A 16,987-nucleotide genomic window follows, 5' to 3' on the forward strand; every position below is an offset into this window, starting at 1 on the left:
ATTTTCATCAAAAAAAATTTTTTATGGAAGTCTCATTCATATACACCGTACCCTGACATTGGATACCAATTCCTAACTCTAAAACTTACCCTATATTTTCCTAGACCTCATCACCTACCCATATGTGTATGCTTCATGTTTAGTTTGATGATGACATTTATCTCAGTTCTATCCCACTTGCTACCATTAAGAGTGCATGGATGGGCATTTTTGAAAGCAAAAGAAACAAATATCATTACCTCCCCATACATGAACCTGTATACAAAGATGATCCGGATTCCTCTTTCCATCCACCAAAAGCAAAATCCAACTCCACATAGTGCAGGATATGAATGAGTTAATGAGATTGTTTGGTGATACTGATAACTCTGTAGGTGTGTTTAGAACTTATCATCCCTTTTAATTGCACGTTGTTTTATTCTCAAAATTTATCTAATATAATATTTAAGGTAGAAATAAGAAAAAAAATAAAAGAGTTTTCAAAAAAATAAAAGGAAATTAAAATCATTTAAATGCACTAAATATATATTAAAAGGATAAAAATGTAAAAATACAAAATTTTGACATCTCAACGAGAGTCAATAACAAAGTCCCTAATTTAATTGCTATCTCTGTTGCTTATGCAAACACTACTTGTTTACGTGCAAAAAACAAAATTAAAACAACATGAGAATATCGCTAGGGAGGGATTAGGGATGGCTTTGGACAGTTGACCAAGTAGTGTAATGAGGAAACCACGAGGAGATAAGAGTTGGGAAACACTCACAAGAAAAAACCTCAACACACATTTAAGACACACCTATCACACTCCCGGAGGCTCCGTGCACACCTTTTTAGGGAAATTGTTTATTCCTTAATTATGGAAGTCTCATTCATTCATATACATCGTTGCCTTCTAATTGTCATACTCAGAATATTGCCACGTGTCCTATTTCTTGACGGTTCCCCACTCCCACGGAAAGATCCTGCACTTTCTGTTTTACTGTTAGAGAGAAAGAGAAAATCTTTCTTAATAGGAGAATAGTGGTACAATGTAGTTTAACTGTTGAGTATTAGAGATTCTCTTGGCTATAAATAAGCACTTCAGACATACATTCCTCCCATTCTATTGGCTACTTTGTTTTTGAGTGATCATTCAGAAGAGAGAGGGAGAGAGAGAGAAGCATGGAAATATCATCTCCCATTGATTCTCATATAGTGATCAAGAAGATTAGAGCAGCAATATGGTTTCTTTTCTTTCTGGTCTCTCTTGGGATTGTTTTTATCTGGATCATGATGCCCACCAACACATACAACCAGACATGGTTGCCTCAAATCCAAGCTAAGATTGATTCAATTACATATCTAGGCCGACAAGGTTATACTGATCATTCTCTGTTACTTATTACCATGTTTATTTTTTTTATTGATCTTTTTGTTCTGTTGATTCTTCGATGGACTGTTTCACAACATGCCCACGTAAATGGTCAAAAAATGCATAAGTCAGCACCAAAGGACTGTGTTTATTTCCTAACACTTTTTTTGTTATATTTACTGTAGGGGATAGGCTCCTCCTGTTCGCATTCCCAGTCTTATTCATTGCTACCTTGGGCTGTGTTTATCTTCACTTGGGCAAGAAATTTGTTTCAAGGTATTTATATGAATTTTTATTCTCTCCTGTTACTACATGGTGTAGTCGTGCAGTGCTGCAAAGGCCATGTGATACAGCGGGCCCCACATGGTGCACATGGCCTCTACAACTGTCGCACGATGCATTACTACACCGTACAGTAGCGGGAGAGGATAATAATTCATATTTATATATGTTTGTGATTTTTATACTATCTTTTCAGCAAAACCCATTAACACACTAATGCTTGTTGTGATTAATTATCTTAAATAGCAAGAGCAACAATTGTTGGAGATTGGCACAATGGTCAAGACCGGTACTTGTAAAAGGTCCTCTAGGGATTGTTTCATGGACAGAGCTAACCTTTCTTTCCATGTTCATGGCACTCTTGGTTTGGTCCTTCTCAACATATTTGCACTTGAGCTTCAACAATATAACTTCACAGTCAGCTTCAAATGATGGAATGAAAGTGTATGAACATGTTCATTAATCTTATGAATTTGTATTGAATTATATATATGATCTAAGAATGGTTAATGAAAGTGGGATTAGATTTGTTTTGGCAGGTGGGAAGCTAAGTTGGACAGTGTAGGTCTATTGCTAGGGCTTGTTGGTAACATAGGTTTTGCGTTTTTATTCTTTCCGGTGACCCGAGGATCATCGGTGTTGCCGCTCGTAGGACTCACGTCAGAGGCCAGCGTCAAATATCATATATGGCTTGGACATATAGTCATGACCCTCTTCACTGCTCATAGCATTTGTTATATCATCCATTGGGCTGCAACAAATCAAATCTTAAAGGTAATTATAAGTAGTTTAGTAAGGATATATACACTTCAGTAGTCCTAGTGTATTGTTTATCATTGGATTATAATTCAAACTTATATATAATTAAGTAGTCGTATATATTAATCTTAAGGGAGAAAGTTCTCTGTCCGAGAGTGTGGCCTAAGCCAGCACTCCCATGAGTCTATCTCTCTCCTCCCCATATGAAAAGACACCTCTGGCCCCTTGTTTTGAGGAGGAGAGACATAGACAGAAAACTACTTCCCTAATCTTAATTATATAATTATCAAGTTTCTTGTAGAATATTATTTTACCCAAAAAATTATTATTTACTTATTGTGAAGGGTGCATCTTATTGTCACTGAGTAGATGAACTAAGAAGTTCTATCCTTAAATTTTTGCTCGTTAGGTTTGAAAGTTATTTAATATAGGGGTAATTTTGTCATTTTACATGGATAATGACACCTAGAACCTAAGGTTTTTGTTTTTTTCTTAAAAGTAGTAGGCCTAAAGGAGAGTAGTATCATAACCACTTAATTGTAAAGCGTTGTTACTTGCCACCTAAGCTACTCCCTTGTGGTTAATAACCAACTTCGGAAAATCTTCCCAACTCCTTTCTTTTATTTATTCACTCAGTCCTTTCTTCTATATTTAAATTTCTAATATGTGACAAAAAAAAAAGATTCTCTTATTCCTTTCTTCTCTAAAATTAATGTCACACTTACACATAAAGTTAGATATCCTCGAGTCAAGCTCAATCCAAAGCCTCAGCCAAGGCATGGCCCCGTCCTAACTTGGGCCAAGTTAAGTTCATCCCAAGACCAAGATCTCAACCTAGGACCGACCCTGCCCTAGTTTGGGCCTAGTAATCTCAACCCTTGCCTGCCCTGAGGACTGAAAAGCGCAGCTCAAGATCTTATGAGATTAATGTATGTTATGGGTATGCTCGAGATCCCCAGGCCAAACTTGAACCCTTATTGGATAGTTCTGATACCATGTTAAATAAATTGGGAAGACCTCAATATCTTTAACATAAGGAGATTGTGTGAGCTGAGAGTAAACCCATGACCTCTTGGGACTCCTGGAATCTACTGCCAAAAGTACCACCAATTGCTACTTCGTGTGATGGTTTCCACTGATGCTCAAGAGGATGTGATACCCATTTCAAATTTTCTCGTGGAGATAAAAAACAATTTGAAAACTCAACTTTGACTGTTTTAAGATAATTTCAGTTTAATAATTGAAAATAAAAATAAAAAATAAAATCCTGATACAGTGGATGGACTATGCAATATAAAAAGTCCTTTTAAGTTTAACATATGGTTAACTCCATAAATGTGAACATCTTAGGGTTGGTTTGATAAGAGGAACCCTCGACTTGAGTTAAAGAAATAGACTAACTTATCTTGATTCTTACTAACTTATCTTGATTCTTTATAGGACAATGAAGTATTCTTTATTTAAAGAGATAGATTGTCTAGACTAACTTATCTTGATTCTTTATAGACCATGAAGTATTCTTTATAGGAAGCATCAAGTGAGGATTAACCCTTTTTATTATTATTATTATTATTATTATTATTATTATTACATCTGAAGTACGTGTCTAATCTTTGATAAAAGTATTTTTTTGATATCTTAGATATCCTAAGTTTTAAAAGTGACATTTGGGGTTTTTTTAAGCTTAGTTCTATTCTAAAATAAACAATTTTTTAAAATGAACCCTCTCAACCGCGGTCCCACCCCTCACCCATCTTCACCTTCACTTTCGCTTCCACCTCCGTCACCATCTCCACCCACCGACGCATCAACAAATCCACCGCCACCACCTATGACACTCCTCCCACTCTTGTTCTCACTCTCCCCTCCCCTCCCCTCCACTCCCTTACCATTGCCCCCACCTTCTTGCACCGTTCCCCACCCACCTATGGATCTCTCCCCGCCCCACTCAGCTCGGTATTCTTGTGGTTCTATAAACTTGCCATGAAACCTTTGAGATGAATGAACGGATAACTCTGCGGATCATTTTCTCGTCAGACACGACCTCGGCTCATTGAGGAAGTTGGTGACCTGCAGAAAAGAACCAGAGATTAATGGTTCAAGTAAATATATGAGAAGAAATTGAAGAAACTCCTCGGTATAATTTAATTAGTATAATTTAATTACAATGGTGCAGTGAACCCATAAAAAAAATGTAAAAGCAAGAAGAAACACTTCGTTGGTGCTTCATCATAATTACCCCAAAAACTGTCATCGAATCTGGGGAGATCAAAACTTGTGTCGGTGATTGCAGCAACTGAGTGATGGGGCAATTGCAGGGGATGGGTTGTGAGTTGTTGCAGAGGCTGGCAGATGCAGCCTCATTGCACTTCGTACCAGTCTTAAACTCTGCAAGATAGCGGTGCTAATCGCCCTTCATCTTGTGGTAAAAAACAACCTTGGAATCACTAGTGGTGGCGGAAGGAATGAGTCTTCAATCAAGGGGATGCAAGATTCCATCACAGATCAAGGAATACTTGGACTCGATCTTGTGAGTGGGTAGTTGGCTAATTATGTTCTTGTAAGCAACCATGAGGAGGTTTCGCTCCTTGATGGTGAGCTGATTAGATTCTTGTTTTTATTCGAAACCGCCTTCAATTGAATTGGGGATTAGTTAGTCTCAAGGTCGACGATGACAATTACTAGTCAAATTAAACAATAGAGGAAAAAGGGTTGGGGCTGGGCGGAGGTAGGGAGCATGCGGATCGTGATCTTCTACGGTGCGCTGCCCGTAGCGGTCAGAGCGGTGCACTAATGAGGCGAGGTGCAATGACCACCTTACCCCCGCTCGGGCAAGACGCTCGGGCAGGGGTAAAGCAGTCATTGCGCCGCACCTCATCAGTGCGCCACTCTGGATGCTACGGGCAGGCATGCCGTAGAGAATCACGATCCGGGAGCATGCTGGGGTGGCGAAGAGAGTGCGACAGGTTGTAGGGAAGGGAGAGAGTAGAGGTGGTGACGACAATAGCGGTGGTAGTAGCAGTGGAGGTAGAAGCTGAAGTAGAAGCGAAGATGGGGTGAGAGATGGGAATGAGATTGAGAGGGCTAAAATTGGAAATACACATAAATTATGGTAGAACACTAGAACTAGGCTCACAAGGACCCCAAAATGACACTTTTCAAAGGAGCATCCCAAAGGTCCTCTTCATAAAGATTGGGCACTTCGGATGTAATTTTCCCTTATTATTATTATTATTATTATTATTATTATTATTATTATTTATTATTTATTATTTATTATTATTCTAGGAGAAGTGCTCCAATAGTGGAAGTAAAGTTTCATAAAATTACAAGAATACCATGGATCATAAATTCATAATGTACGCAGCCTTACCCCTGCTTTCATAGAGGGGCTGTTCCCGGACTCGAACCCGTGACCTCCTCTTGGTCACAATGGCACAACCTTAACTCTTGCACCAAGGCCCCCCCCCCAAGTAAGGGTGTCAATTGTGTACCGATACCATATACCGAAATCGGAACCGTACCATATTATCGGTACTGTACCGTACCGAACATATTCGGTATGATATCGGTATGGAAAAAAGGTACCATATTTAGTACGGTATGGTATCGGTATAGAGGTTGATAACGTCGGTACATATTGATACCGTCCGAATTACCAAATACCGGTACCGTACCATATTATAATAATATATACTTATATATATACTAATTTATATATAAGTATATATGTATTAAATATATATAATAATTCATATATATAAGAATAAAATATACTAAACATAATATATTTCATACTATATATATTAATTTATGTATATAATATAAGAAACCATATAACAAATACCATATACCATATCTTATACTTATCGAATAAAACCATATACTGTACTGATATCGTATGGTACGGTATCGATATGAGAAAATGGTACTGTGTGCAGTACGATACAGTATCAGTATGAGGTGTTTCGCTTCGATACCGTACCAAATACTGAAGACCGTACCAATTGACAACCTTACCCTCAAGCATTTCAAATTATACTATTCTATTTTTTTTGGGTAGAAATTTAAACGATTCTACTCAAATCATTATCAAACTTAATCAAATATTAAACCCATGTTTTTTACCTTATTTTATTAATAATTGGGCAGTAAAATTTAAGTTGGAGACCCTAAAATGTCTGACTTCTTTGCGTAGGAAGGTAAAATTTTCCCATTATTCTTCCCATATCACCTGTTAAAAGAGACTAAACAATTAGATTTTTGTTTTCTCAGCTTGTGTATTCTTAAAAACATTTAACGGAAAAGTTAAGAGAATCAAATGTTTGTCATGCAGATGCTAAAGTGGCATAAAGTTGGAAATTCAGTTGTTGCAGGGGAGTTGTCTTTCCTCTTTGGACTAGTCTTGTGGGGAACAACCTTCCCCTGCATAAGGCGAAAAATGTTTGAGCTCTTCTTCTATACCCATCAGCTCTACATCTTAGTTGTCATCTTCTTCATATTACATATTGGGATTATCTCTTCTAGCATGATGCTACCGGGTTTTTACCTCTTCTTGGTCGATCGTTACCTGCGATTCTTGCAATCTAGGCGAAGCGTTCGCTTAGTCTCCGCTCGTGTTTTACCTTGTGAAACTGTCGAATTAAATTTCTCCAAGAGCCCAGGTGAAGCTATGATCATTGAACTAATAATTGTAGGGTTTTGGTTTAATACTTTTCACCTGAAATAGCACTGATTTATGCTGGTTTTATTCATTTAGGGTTGAGCTACACTCCTATGAGCACCGTGTTCATCAATGTTCCCAGTATTTCGAAGTTACAATGGCATCCTTTCAGTGTAATCTCCAACAGTAATTTGGATCAGGATAAGTTAAGTGTGGTGGTGAAAAGTGAAGGAAGTTGGACCAGCAAGCTTTACCAGATGCTTTCATGTCCCTCCCCTGCGCATCGTCTTGAAGTCTCCATTGAAGGACCCTACGGACCTGAATCTACTAGCTTCATGAGGTTTGTTGCTATACAAGGACAAGAACAATTAATGAGTGATTGGCATTTTACCTATTGGGGTAATAGTCCCACATTAGTTACCCCTAAGACTTTTCGTCCCCTCATATACCTGGGAGTCCGTCCACCCAACAGTCTGAGCTTTTGGGTTAGATATTTACATGGTATTAGAACATGTTTTCTCCAACTTGTTGTAGTGTTTCCAGACCTGCCTCCGTTCATTTGTGCACCTACATTTGAAGGAGAGTGTTGGAAGAATAGTCTCACATCAGTTACCCCTGAGACTTTCTCCGCTCATATACCTGGGAGTCCCTCCACCCAACAGTCTGAGCTTTTGGGTTGGATATTTACATGAGATCGGAATGGGTTTTCTCCAGTCCTATTGTAGTGTTTCTAGACATGCCTCCATTTATATGTGACCCTACACTTGAAGGAGAGTGTTGGAAGAATAGTCTCACATCGGGTACCCCTAAAACTTTCTGTCCCCTCATTTACGTGGGTCCCTCCACCCAACAGTCTGAGCTTTTGGGTTGCCCTGTTGTAGTGTTTCCAAACCTGCCTCCTTTCATCTATCCCCCTACACTTGAAGGGGAGTGTTGGAAGAAGAATAGTCTCAAATTGGTTACCCCTGAGACTTTTTCCCCTCTCATGTACCTAGGAGTCCCTCCACCCAACAGTCTGAGCGCTTTTGGGTTAGATATTTACATGAAATTGGAATGGGTTTTCTCCAGTCCTGTTTTAGTGTTTCTAGACGTGCCTCCGTTTATATGTGACCCTACACATGAGGGGGTAATGTTGGGAGAATAGTCTCACATCGATTACCCTGGGACCTTCACTCCCCTCATATACCTGTGAATCCCTCCACCCAACTGTTAAAGCTTTTTGATTGGATATTTACATTGCCAATCGAATTCATTGAGTTCTGAAATAGTTCTTTTTGCAATTTTACTTTAAGAAGCCTAAAACAATATTGACATGACATGCAGACATGATATGCTTGTGATGATAAGTGGAGGAAGCGGCATTACACCATTCATCTCTATAATCAGTGAGCTTATGTTTAAGAAGAAGTCAGGGTTCAAGTCTCCCAGTACTGTTCTCCTTGTTTGTGCTTTCAAAAACTCTTCTAGTCTCACAATGCTAGACTTACTCCCACCAATGTCAAGTACCCAACTGTCTGACGTTTCTTCTTTCCAACTACAAATTGAAGCCTATGTAACAAGAGAGGAAGAGCACAAATCAGGTCACAAAGACCAACTCAGGTTCCTTTACTTCAAGCCCAACGTGACTGATGTTCCTGTCTCCTCAACCCTTGGCCCAAACAGCTGGCTTTGGCTTGGAGCTATAATCTCTTCTTCTTTCATTATTTTCCTTCTCTTCTTGGGATTATTGATGTATTACTACATATACCCAATTGATCACAACACCAACAACATCTATGCTACTGCCTCAAGAGCTCTTCTGAACATGTTATTCCTATTTGTTTGCATAGCTATATCAGCTAGTATAGCTTTTCTTGGGAACAAGAAGCAAATGGCATTAGAAGCAAAGCAGATTCAGAATATAGATGTTCCGACATCAATGACTTCGTCATCTTCATTCTCTTGTAACGCCGAGTCATCGTCATCTTCATACTCTTATAACGCCGATCAGGAATTGGAAAGCTTCCCTCAACAATCCCTTGTTGATGCTACTAAGGTGCATTATGGAAAAAGACCGAACATAAAGAGTAAGTTTTTATTCGCTTTCTTACCTTGCACATATTTGTTAGGGTTTTCTTTCCAGTCACTATGCTTGGTAAGTATAGCGCTTCACTATTTGCCACATGGGAGTATATTAGTTAGTCCAAGTGATAGAAGACCAGACAAGCATTGTACTGGTACAATTTCAACTTAACATGAGTAGAGCAAGTAGCTAAACTTACCAAAGATGCCATTTTGTATTTTATATTCTTCTCCATTAGACAACATTTTGTTAATTTTATTAAAACATTGAATTAGAGTTAGAGAAACTTTCTTCATTTATTTAGGACTAAAATCTGGTCACTGAAATGTATGTGGGGTCCACTATCACATGGACTAACTAATGTACTGTCAGACGACAAATAATGATGCGTTATACTTAAATAGGTATAGTGACGCCTGGAAGGACCCAAAGAATATCAATGAATGTATTCAAGAACTAAAATGTGTGCTTGTATCCTAATTGTAGAGATACTGCTTGAGTGTGGAGGAGCAAGAGTTGGAGTTCTAGTTTCTGGCCCAAGGAAGTTACGACAAGAGGTTGCAGCAGTTTGTGCATCTGGTCTTGCAGCCAACCTTCACTTTGAATCCATCAGCTTCAGCTGGTAGTTTGTGCAATCAGGAAAGGATATATGTTAATTTTCAGTTCTGTTTATTAGCATATAAAAATCTACAAGTGATATGCTTGTAAGAAATCTGTGACTATGTGGGTGCTTGTGAGTGTCCCACTAGTTGCCACAAATGTAACTTCTTTGTAACTTTATTTCCACCATATTTTATAATCTCTCTCCCTCTCTCGCCAAGGTTTCATAAGTCTGCATATACGTGCATGCTGGACATATGCTCATATAGAGATACACGTGCATTTTGCTTCTAAAAGTGTCCCTATATGTAGGGGTGTCAATCGATTGGGTTCGGTCGTTGGGCCTAATCGGGCTTAACCAACCTCAAATCCTGTACCATGACTGCCTACTTAGATATTCGGGCCGGGCTTTGACGGGTTCAGTCGGGCTAGGTCAGTCTCGGGCTATAATCGGGTACTAGAATCAGGCCTTAACCGGATTGTGCATCTGTTTAACTTTTAACCTGGCCTTAATCCACATTCTTCAAGCCACCAAATTGACAATTTCGGGACCTCAATTAAGAATTCTACTGTTGTCTTTCACATTACACCATTAAGAAGCCACAACAATATCGAGTTTTAAATGTCTTCATCATTTGTTATATATTCTAGACCACGAAATGCTTCTGTATAATGATACTTTTGAAATGGTAGATTAATTGCAAGAAAGCATCTACAAGAATGTCTTAAATATTTTGTAAACATACACAACATGTGGTCTTGTCCCTACGCCTTAGGTGTGGGTCTATTTAACTTTTCTTAATTTATTTTTAATATTTAAAATAAGTTGAGTTTTAACCGAGTGAGATAGGTTGGGCCCATATCTGTCGGTCCGTTTGGGTGCCCGATGAGCTAGGACTGCACATCTGGACCGCCCGATTATTACATTTAATAATTGGGCTGGGCTTTAATCGGGCGGGCTCAGTTGGGCCTGCCGGGCTCGGCCTAAAATTGACACCCTTACCTATATGCACTCATAATGGTAGTGAGTGGGAAATGTGTCTCCTAAGTAACTCGATTCAAGCTTATCCTATAAACTTCCCACTAATTAAGGCTATGTTTGGATGCAAGAAAAGAAAAGAAAAAAGATGATGAGACAAAAATTATGATAATGCAATGATTGATTTATGTGTATCTCTTTTTCTCAAATTTAATTTTTTTTTGAATTTTTTTTTCTTAACATCCAATCATAGCCTAACGAAAAGGGTTCTACTTAAACCTGAATGAAAAATTTTACTTGGGAAAAAGATGAAGCGGATAGATACCCAAGAAAGTTACAGTGAGATTCAAGATTGAAAATCAAAATCTTGGAACCAATGGGCCAACTAAACACCGGTCCCGCCTAAACATGATCCTAGGACCAATTTTTATGTAAACCAGATGATCTAAGATTAGAGATCAAGAATGTTTCTAGCCTAAGAATTGGGGCTAATTTTCAAAAAAAAGTTGATTGGAGTCTCCACCGAAAGACGTGCTCTTCTCTCTCTTCTCGAGTCTTTTGGGTGCAACCGTTACGATGGGGAGTTAGGGGCATTAGAACCAATTTGGATCTTCTACTGCCGAGCTGCCCAGCAGAACCGTGCTGTCGAGACACAGCAAGGCGGTGAATGACCGCCTAACCGAAGAAACTCTAAGGAATAACCAAGGAGGCCTTCTCCGTCGCTTCTATTTCGGAATCCGCTGGATTAAGAGGCAAAATTGCTATTATAGGCATCGTGAACATACAAAGAGTGTTATCAATGGTTCTCTGGTTTTATCTTGACCGGATCTTCTACTAGTGAGTCTTTTCATCTTCTCTTTCACAGTGATTGTACTTAGACAGGCTTTTGCCTCTGTTCAGCATTTATTTTTCATGAGTTCTTCGAGGAGTTCTTCATCTGATGTATATGTCTATTTCGGCTCTGTTGATTCCCACCATTATTCTCTTTGCATGCGTTCATCATCAGATCTTTGTTTTGTTCTACATGCACTCTGCTCCTTTTGCTTGTGTGCTATTTGTGTCCTATGAGGACTATGGCAAGATTTTCTAGGGATGGGACGTCAGTATGCAAGGTTGGCTTTGGAGGAAGGATTGCAGAACCTTCTTCATCCCCGGCCAGTTGCATTACCCATGTTTTTGCACTCGTTGTTCAATCGTGTGAAGCTCTTCCCTACCCCATGGATTCCCAATCGACTAGCTCTTCCATCGCTCCCTTTCCCTTTGATGATAGTCATTGCCACAAAGCCTTTCCCGAACGTTTTGCAGCGGTATTTTCTCCAAATCTGGATTTGCCTGTAACATCGGTAGAAATTTCTGACAGTGCTCTTTATTGAAGATATGATCTCTATCATCAGTTGCACATGCCATATCCAATCACATCGTGTATTTTTGGTAATCTCTGTCACATGCAAAGAAAGCATCGTTCAATGGAGTGGTTCTTTCGGCCACAATATGTTCAGTAGAACCGGCCAGAAGACTGTCGAGGAGGACCACCAGAGAAGGCACCACGCCCCTGACCACTACAACCCCTACCACGAAAACCTCTGCCACCACGGTTCAATTGAAGAGAACCGGAGGCAGAGGATGTGGTGGAGCGTTGCACAGAGTTGGCAGTAGGCGAGGTTTCAGCTGCAGAAGACTCTGAAAATGATAGTTTCTTGAGTGAGGAGCCATGAAGGATATCATGGCTTAGTAACATAGCGTGAAGATCGTCATAAGGTATAGCATCAGTCCGAGTCAAGAGAGAATCAACCATGGAGCGAAAATCAGGCTTGAGGCCACGAAAAACGTGGAGATTGAACGCACTGGGGCGTAAGGGGTGACTAGCAGCATTGAGTTCACCAGATATGGACTTGGCGCGTTGGAGGAACTGAGAGACAGTTTCCTCTGGTTTCTAAGTCAGGTCTTTCATAGCCATGGTGAGAGCCATCAGACAGCTCTCAGAGGGAGAAGAGAACGCAGTGCACAAAGATTGCCAGATGTCCAAACTCGTGGACTTCCCAATAACGAGGGGAAAAACTTCTTTAGTGAGGGAGGAGATGAGGAGGCTCCGAATCAGAGAGTCCTGGCGACGCCAGGTAGCAGCAGCAGTAGGGTCGGTTGGGCAAAGTAGAGTGCCATCAAGATAACCGAAGAGGTCCTAGCCGGTCAAGAAGGGCTCAATCTGTATCTTCCAAAACAAAAAATTTGTGGAGGTGAGCTTGATAGAGATGTGGTGGTGAGCATGGTGGAGTGAAGGAGACACACCAACCGGTGGAGTGTCCTGACCAAGGGAAGAAATGGCCGTGGAGGTGGAGTCGTCCGGCATGGTGAAGAATGAAAAGAGAGAGAGGAAAAAATATATATAGTTAGAGGAATGAAACTCGTTGGAGTTCTAGGGCTCTGTATACCATGTTAAAGAGAAGTATTTCATTGAATTGATGATTCCTCCATAGAGGAATATATATAAAGATTACAAGATGGCAGCTATACAAGGAAACAAATAAGATGGGAGATACACGGAATATTGGGTTACATATAAAAGAGATTTGACGGTGAGACTTCCATTTAAAGGTAGGATCCATATCGCATGTGATCATAGCTTCCAAGTTAAGAAAGAGGTCATATCGCATGTGACAAAGATTACCAAAAATACACGATGTGGTTGTAAATGGAATGTGCAACCAATGATAAAGATCATATCTTTAATAACTCCCATCCACCCTTGGCCCACTATACCTACCCCACCGCTGCCCCATCTTACTTTAACCCTAACCCTCCATTGCTTCCCGCCCCTCACCATGCCCAACCCCTACCCTGGTATCCTGACACTGGTACCTCTGACCATGTCACCCCAGACCTTCAAGCTTTATCCCAATATGATGATTACACTAGTATAGATCAATTACAGCTTGGCAATGGTAAGGGCTTACCCATTACACATCTTGGTTCCACCTCTCTTCCTTCTCATTCTTCTAAAATTTTTCATTTAAATAATGTGCTTCATGTTCCCACCATTAACAAACAACTTCTTTCTGTTCAGCAATTTGCTCGTGATAACCATGTATTTTTTGAATTTCACCCATCTCACTTTCTTGTGAAGGATCAGGTCACCAAGTTAACTTTGCTGTCCGGATTGAGTAAAGAGGGCCTCTATGAATTCCAGCCCCCCCACTCTCCTTCTGCTAATGCTGCTGTTCGCACTTCCTTGGATCTTCAGCATCGTCGATTGAGGCACCCCCATGAGCGTCTTCTTAGGCATATAATAAATGTTAATGATTTACCTAATTCTTCTTCCCGTATTAGTAATTTGTGTTCTGCTTGCTAGTTAGGCAAATCAAGTTGGTTAACTTTGCATGAGAATTTTAGTAAAAGTATTTTTCCATTGGACCTTATTTTTAGTGATGTTTGGGGCCTTTCTCCTACCTCGTCTTTGGATGGTCATCGGTATTATGCAATCTTTGTGGACAATAATACTAAATTTATTTGGTTTTACCCCCTTGTGAGCAAATCTGAAGTATTTTCTATTTTCTTTGCTTTTCTATCGCTTGTTGAACGACAATTTGGAAGGAAAATTAAATGTGTCCAAACTGATTGGGGTAGTGAATTTCGCACCCTCCCTGACTTTTTTCAGAAACTTGGCATTAGTCATCGTTTATCTGCCCCTCACACCCATGAACAGCAAGGGACGGTTGAACGGCAACATCGCCATATTGTTGAGACTGGCCTGTCCCTTCTTGCTCATGGGTCTGTTCCTAGGCACTTTTGGCACTTTGCTTTTGAAACTGCCGTTTAGTTAATAAAAAGAATGCCTTCTTCTGTCTCCCTCGAGGTCTCCCCATTTCAACTTGTTTTTCACAGGCGCCCTGATTATAAATTTCTCAAAGTCTTTGGTTGCTTATGTTCTCCCTACCTCCGTCCATACAATAGAAATAAAATGGATTATCGTTCTTCCCCGTGTGTTTTCTTGGGCTATAGTCCTTCTCATATGGGATATCGGTGTCTCAATTTGCATACCAATTGTTTTATCATTGCTAGACACGTTCGCTTCGATGAGGAAAAATTTCCTTTTGCTTCCTCCATCTTAGGACCCCCCACTCCTCCTTCCCCCTTGTCTCCTTGGGCTTCGGTCCCTTTACAGGTTCCTCATCACCCCCTGCCACCCCCCCAACTCCCTTACCGGCCTTCCCTCCTATCTCCCCAATGCAATCCTCACCACCTGATACTCCCAATCAACTCTCACCATTACCGTTGGACTCTCTTGCTTCCCCTCCCCAGCCTACCTACCCAACCCCTACAAATACTATCTCTCCTTCTCCTCCCCTGTGCACCCGACCCCTCAGTGATTTTTACCCACCTACTGCACCTCCCCCATCTCAATCGGCCAATCCATCTGCTCCCCCTGTGCAACCTCATCATCGTACAAAACCCCAAGCCTATACCACTGTCATTATTCCTGTGGAGCCCACTTATTTTACGCAGGCATCCAAGGTACCTGAGTGGCGAGTTGCAATGGCTGAAGAGTTCAATGCTTTAGTTCATAATGGCACATGGTCTCTCATTCTTAGGACCCCTAATATGAATCTTGTCGGTTGCAAATGGGTCTATCGCATCACGCGTAATGCTGACGGGTGCCTTGAGAGTTACATGGCTCGATTGGTCACCAAAGGCTTCCACCAACAGTTTGGGATCGATTACAGTGAGACTTTTAGTCCTATGGTCAAACCCACTACCATCCGATGTGTACTATCCATTGTAGTTTCCCAGGGCTGGCCCGTTCGGCAACTGGATGTCCACAATGCTTTTTTACATGGGTTGTTACGGGAAGAGGTATATGTGACCCAACCACAGGATTTTTTTGATTCTAATCATCCGTCTCATGTATGCAGACTTCATCGCTCGCTCTATGGTCTTAAGCAGGCTCCTCGGGTATGGTTTCATTGTCTCTCGACGTTTCTTATTCAGCTTGGTTTTATTGGATCCAAGACAGGCACTTCCTTATTTATCCGGTGCAGTTGTCCCCATGTTTGTTATGTTTTAATTTATGTGGATGATATATTGGTGACCAACAGTGATGCCTCTGCTGTTCCTGTTCTCCTTTGTCATCTGTCCCTAAGTTCTCCATTAAAGATTTGGGACCCCTTCACTTTTTCTTGGGCATTGAGGCTAAAGTACATTCTCATGGACTTCTTCTCTTGCAGTCTCGTTACATATTAGATTTATTATGGCGCACCAGTATGACTAATTGTAAACCGATCAAAACGCCTATGTCAATTGTAAAAGATTCGGATTCAGGGGGTGCTTTGTATGATAATCCCACAAAATATCGGTCTGTGGTTGGGGCGCTCCAATATGTCACCCTCACTCAACCTGACGTGGATTTTTCGGTCAACCGTGCATGCCAGTACATGCATGCACGTACCAAGAATTATTGGTAACTTATGAAATGGATCTTGCGCTACCTTAAGAGCACCTCCACTCATGGTCTTCTCCTAGAGTGGTCACCTTCTCGTCGATTGCAGGCCTTCTCTGATGCGGGTCGGGCCGGTGATGGCAGTGATCGTAAATCCATGGGTGGTTTTGCAATCTTTCTCGGGCCAAACTTAATTTCATGGACATCGCAAAAGCAATGCACCATTGTCCGCTCCTCCACTGAGGCCGAGTACAAGGCCTTAGCTGATGCGTCTGCGGAATTGATTTGGTTGGAATCCCAATTCAAAGAACTTGGGTTTCCCCTTCCTAGCCCTCCTGTGCTGTGGTGTGACAATATTGGGGCCACTTATTTCTCTACCAACCCGGTGTATTATGCACGCACCAAGCACATCGAGGTTGAGTTTCACTTTGTTCGTGATCGTGTGGCCAAGAAACAACTCCAGGTTCAGTTCATCTCTACTCACGATCAACTGGCTGACACTTTCACCAAAGCTCTGTCTACTGCTCGTTTTGATTTCTTGTGAGACAAGCTGAAGATTCGGTTACCCGATTCTCAACCTTGAGGGGGTGTATTAAAGATATGATCTCTATCATTGGTTGCACATTCCATATACAACCACATCGTGTATTTTTGGTAATTTCTGTCACATGCAATATGGCCTCTCTCTCAACTTGGAAGCTATGATCACGTGCGATATGGATCCTACCTTTAAATGGAAGTCTCACCGTCAAATCTCTTTTATATGTAACTCAATATTCCATGTATCTCCCATCTTATTTGTTTCCTTGTATATCTGCCATCTTGTAATCTTTATATATATTCCTCTATTGAAGAAT

At 40.7% G+C, this 16,987-nt stretch overlaps 1 protein-coding gene across 1 annotated transcript; it reads left to right on the forward strand.

Moving 5' to 3' along the window:
* The first annotated feature begins 1,164 nt into the window (after positions 1 to 1,164).
* On the forward strand, positions 1,165 to 9,806 carry LOC122644845 (ferric reduction oxidase 2-like). Its single transcript, XM_043838220.1, has 8 exons — positions 1,165 to 1,357; positions 1,540 to 1,630; positions 1,883 to 2,080; positions 2,176 to 2,410; positions 6,732 to 7,059; positions 7,155 to 7,398; positions 8,382 to 9,124; positions 9,607 to 9,806. Exons 1-8 carry the CDS (start codon positions 1,165 to 1,167, stop codon positions 9,744 to 9,746), a joined length of 2,172 nt encoding a protein of 723 aa, XP_043694155.1. The 3' UTR covers positions 9,747 to 9,806.
* The last annotated feature ends 7,181 nt before the right edge of the window (positions 9,807 to 16,987 follow it).

This window comes from Telopea speciosissima, chromosome 11, assembly GCF_018873765.1.
Source record: "Telopea speciosissima isolate NSW1024214 ecotype Mountain lineage chromosome 11, Tspe_v1, whole genome shotgun sequence".
Lineage (NCBI taxonomy): Eukaryota > Viridiplantae > Streptophyta > Magnoliopsida > Proteales > Proteaceae > Telopea > Telopea speciosissima.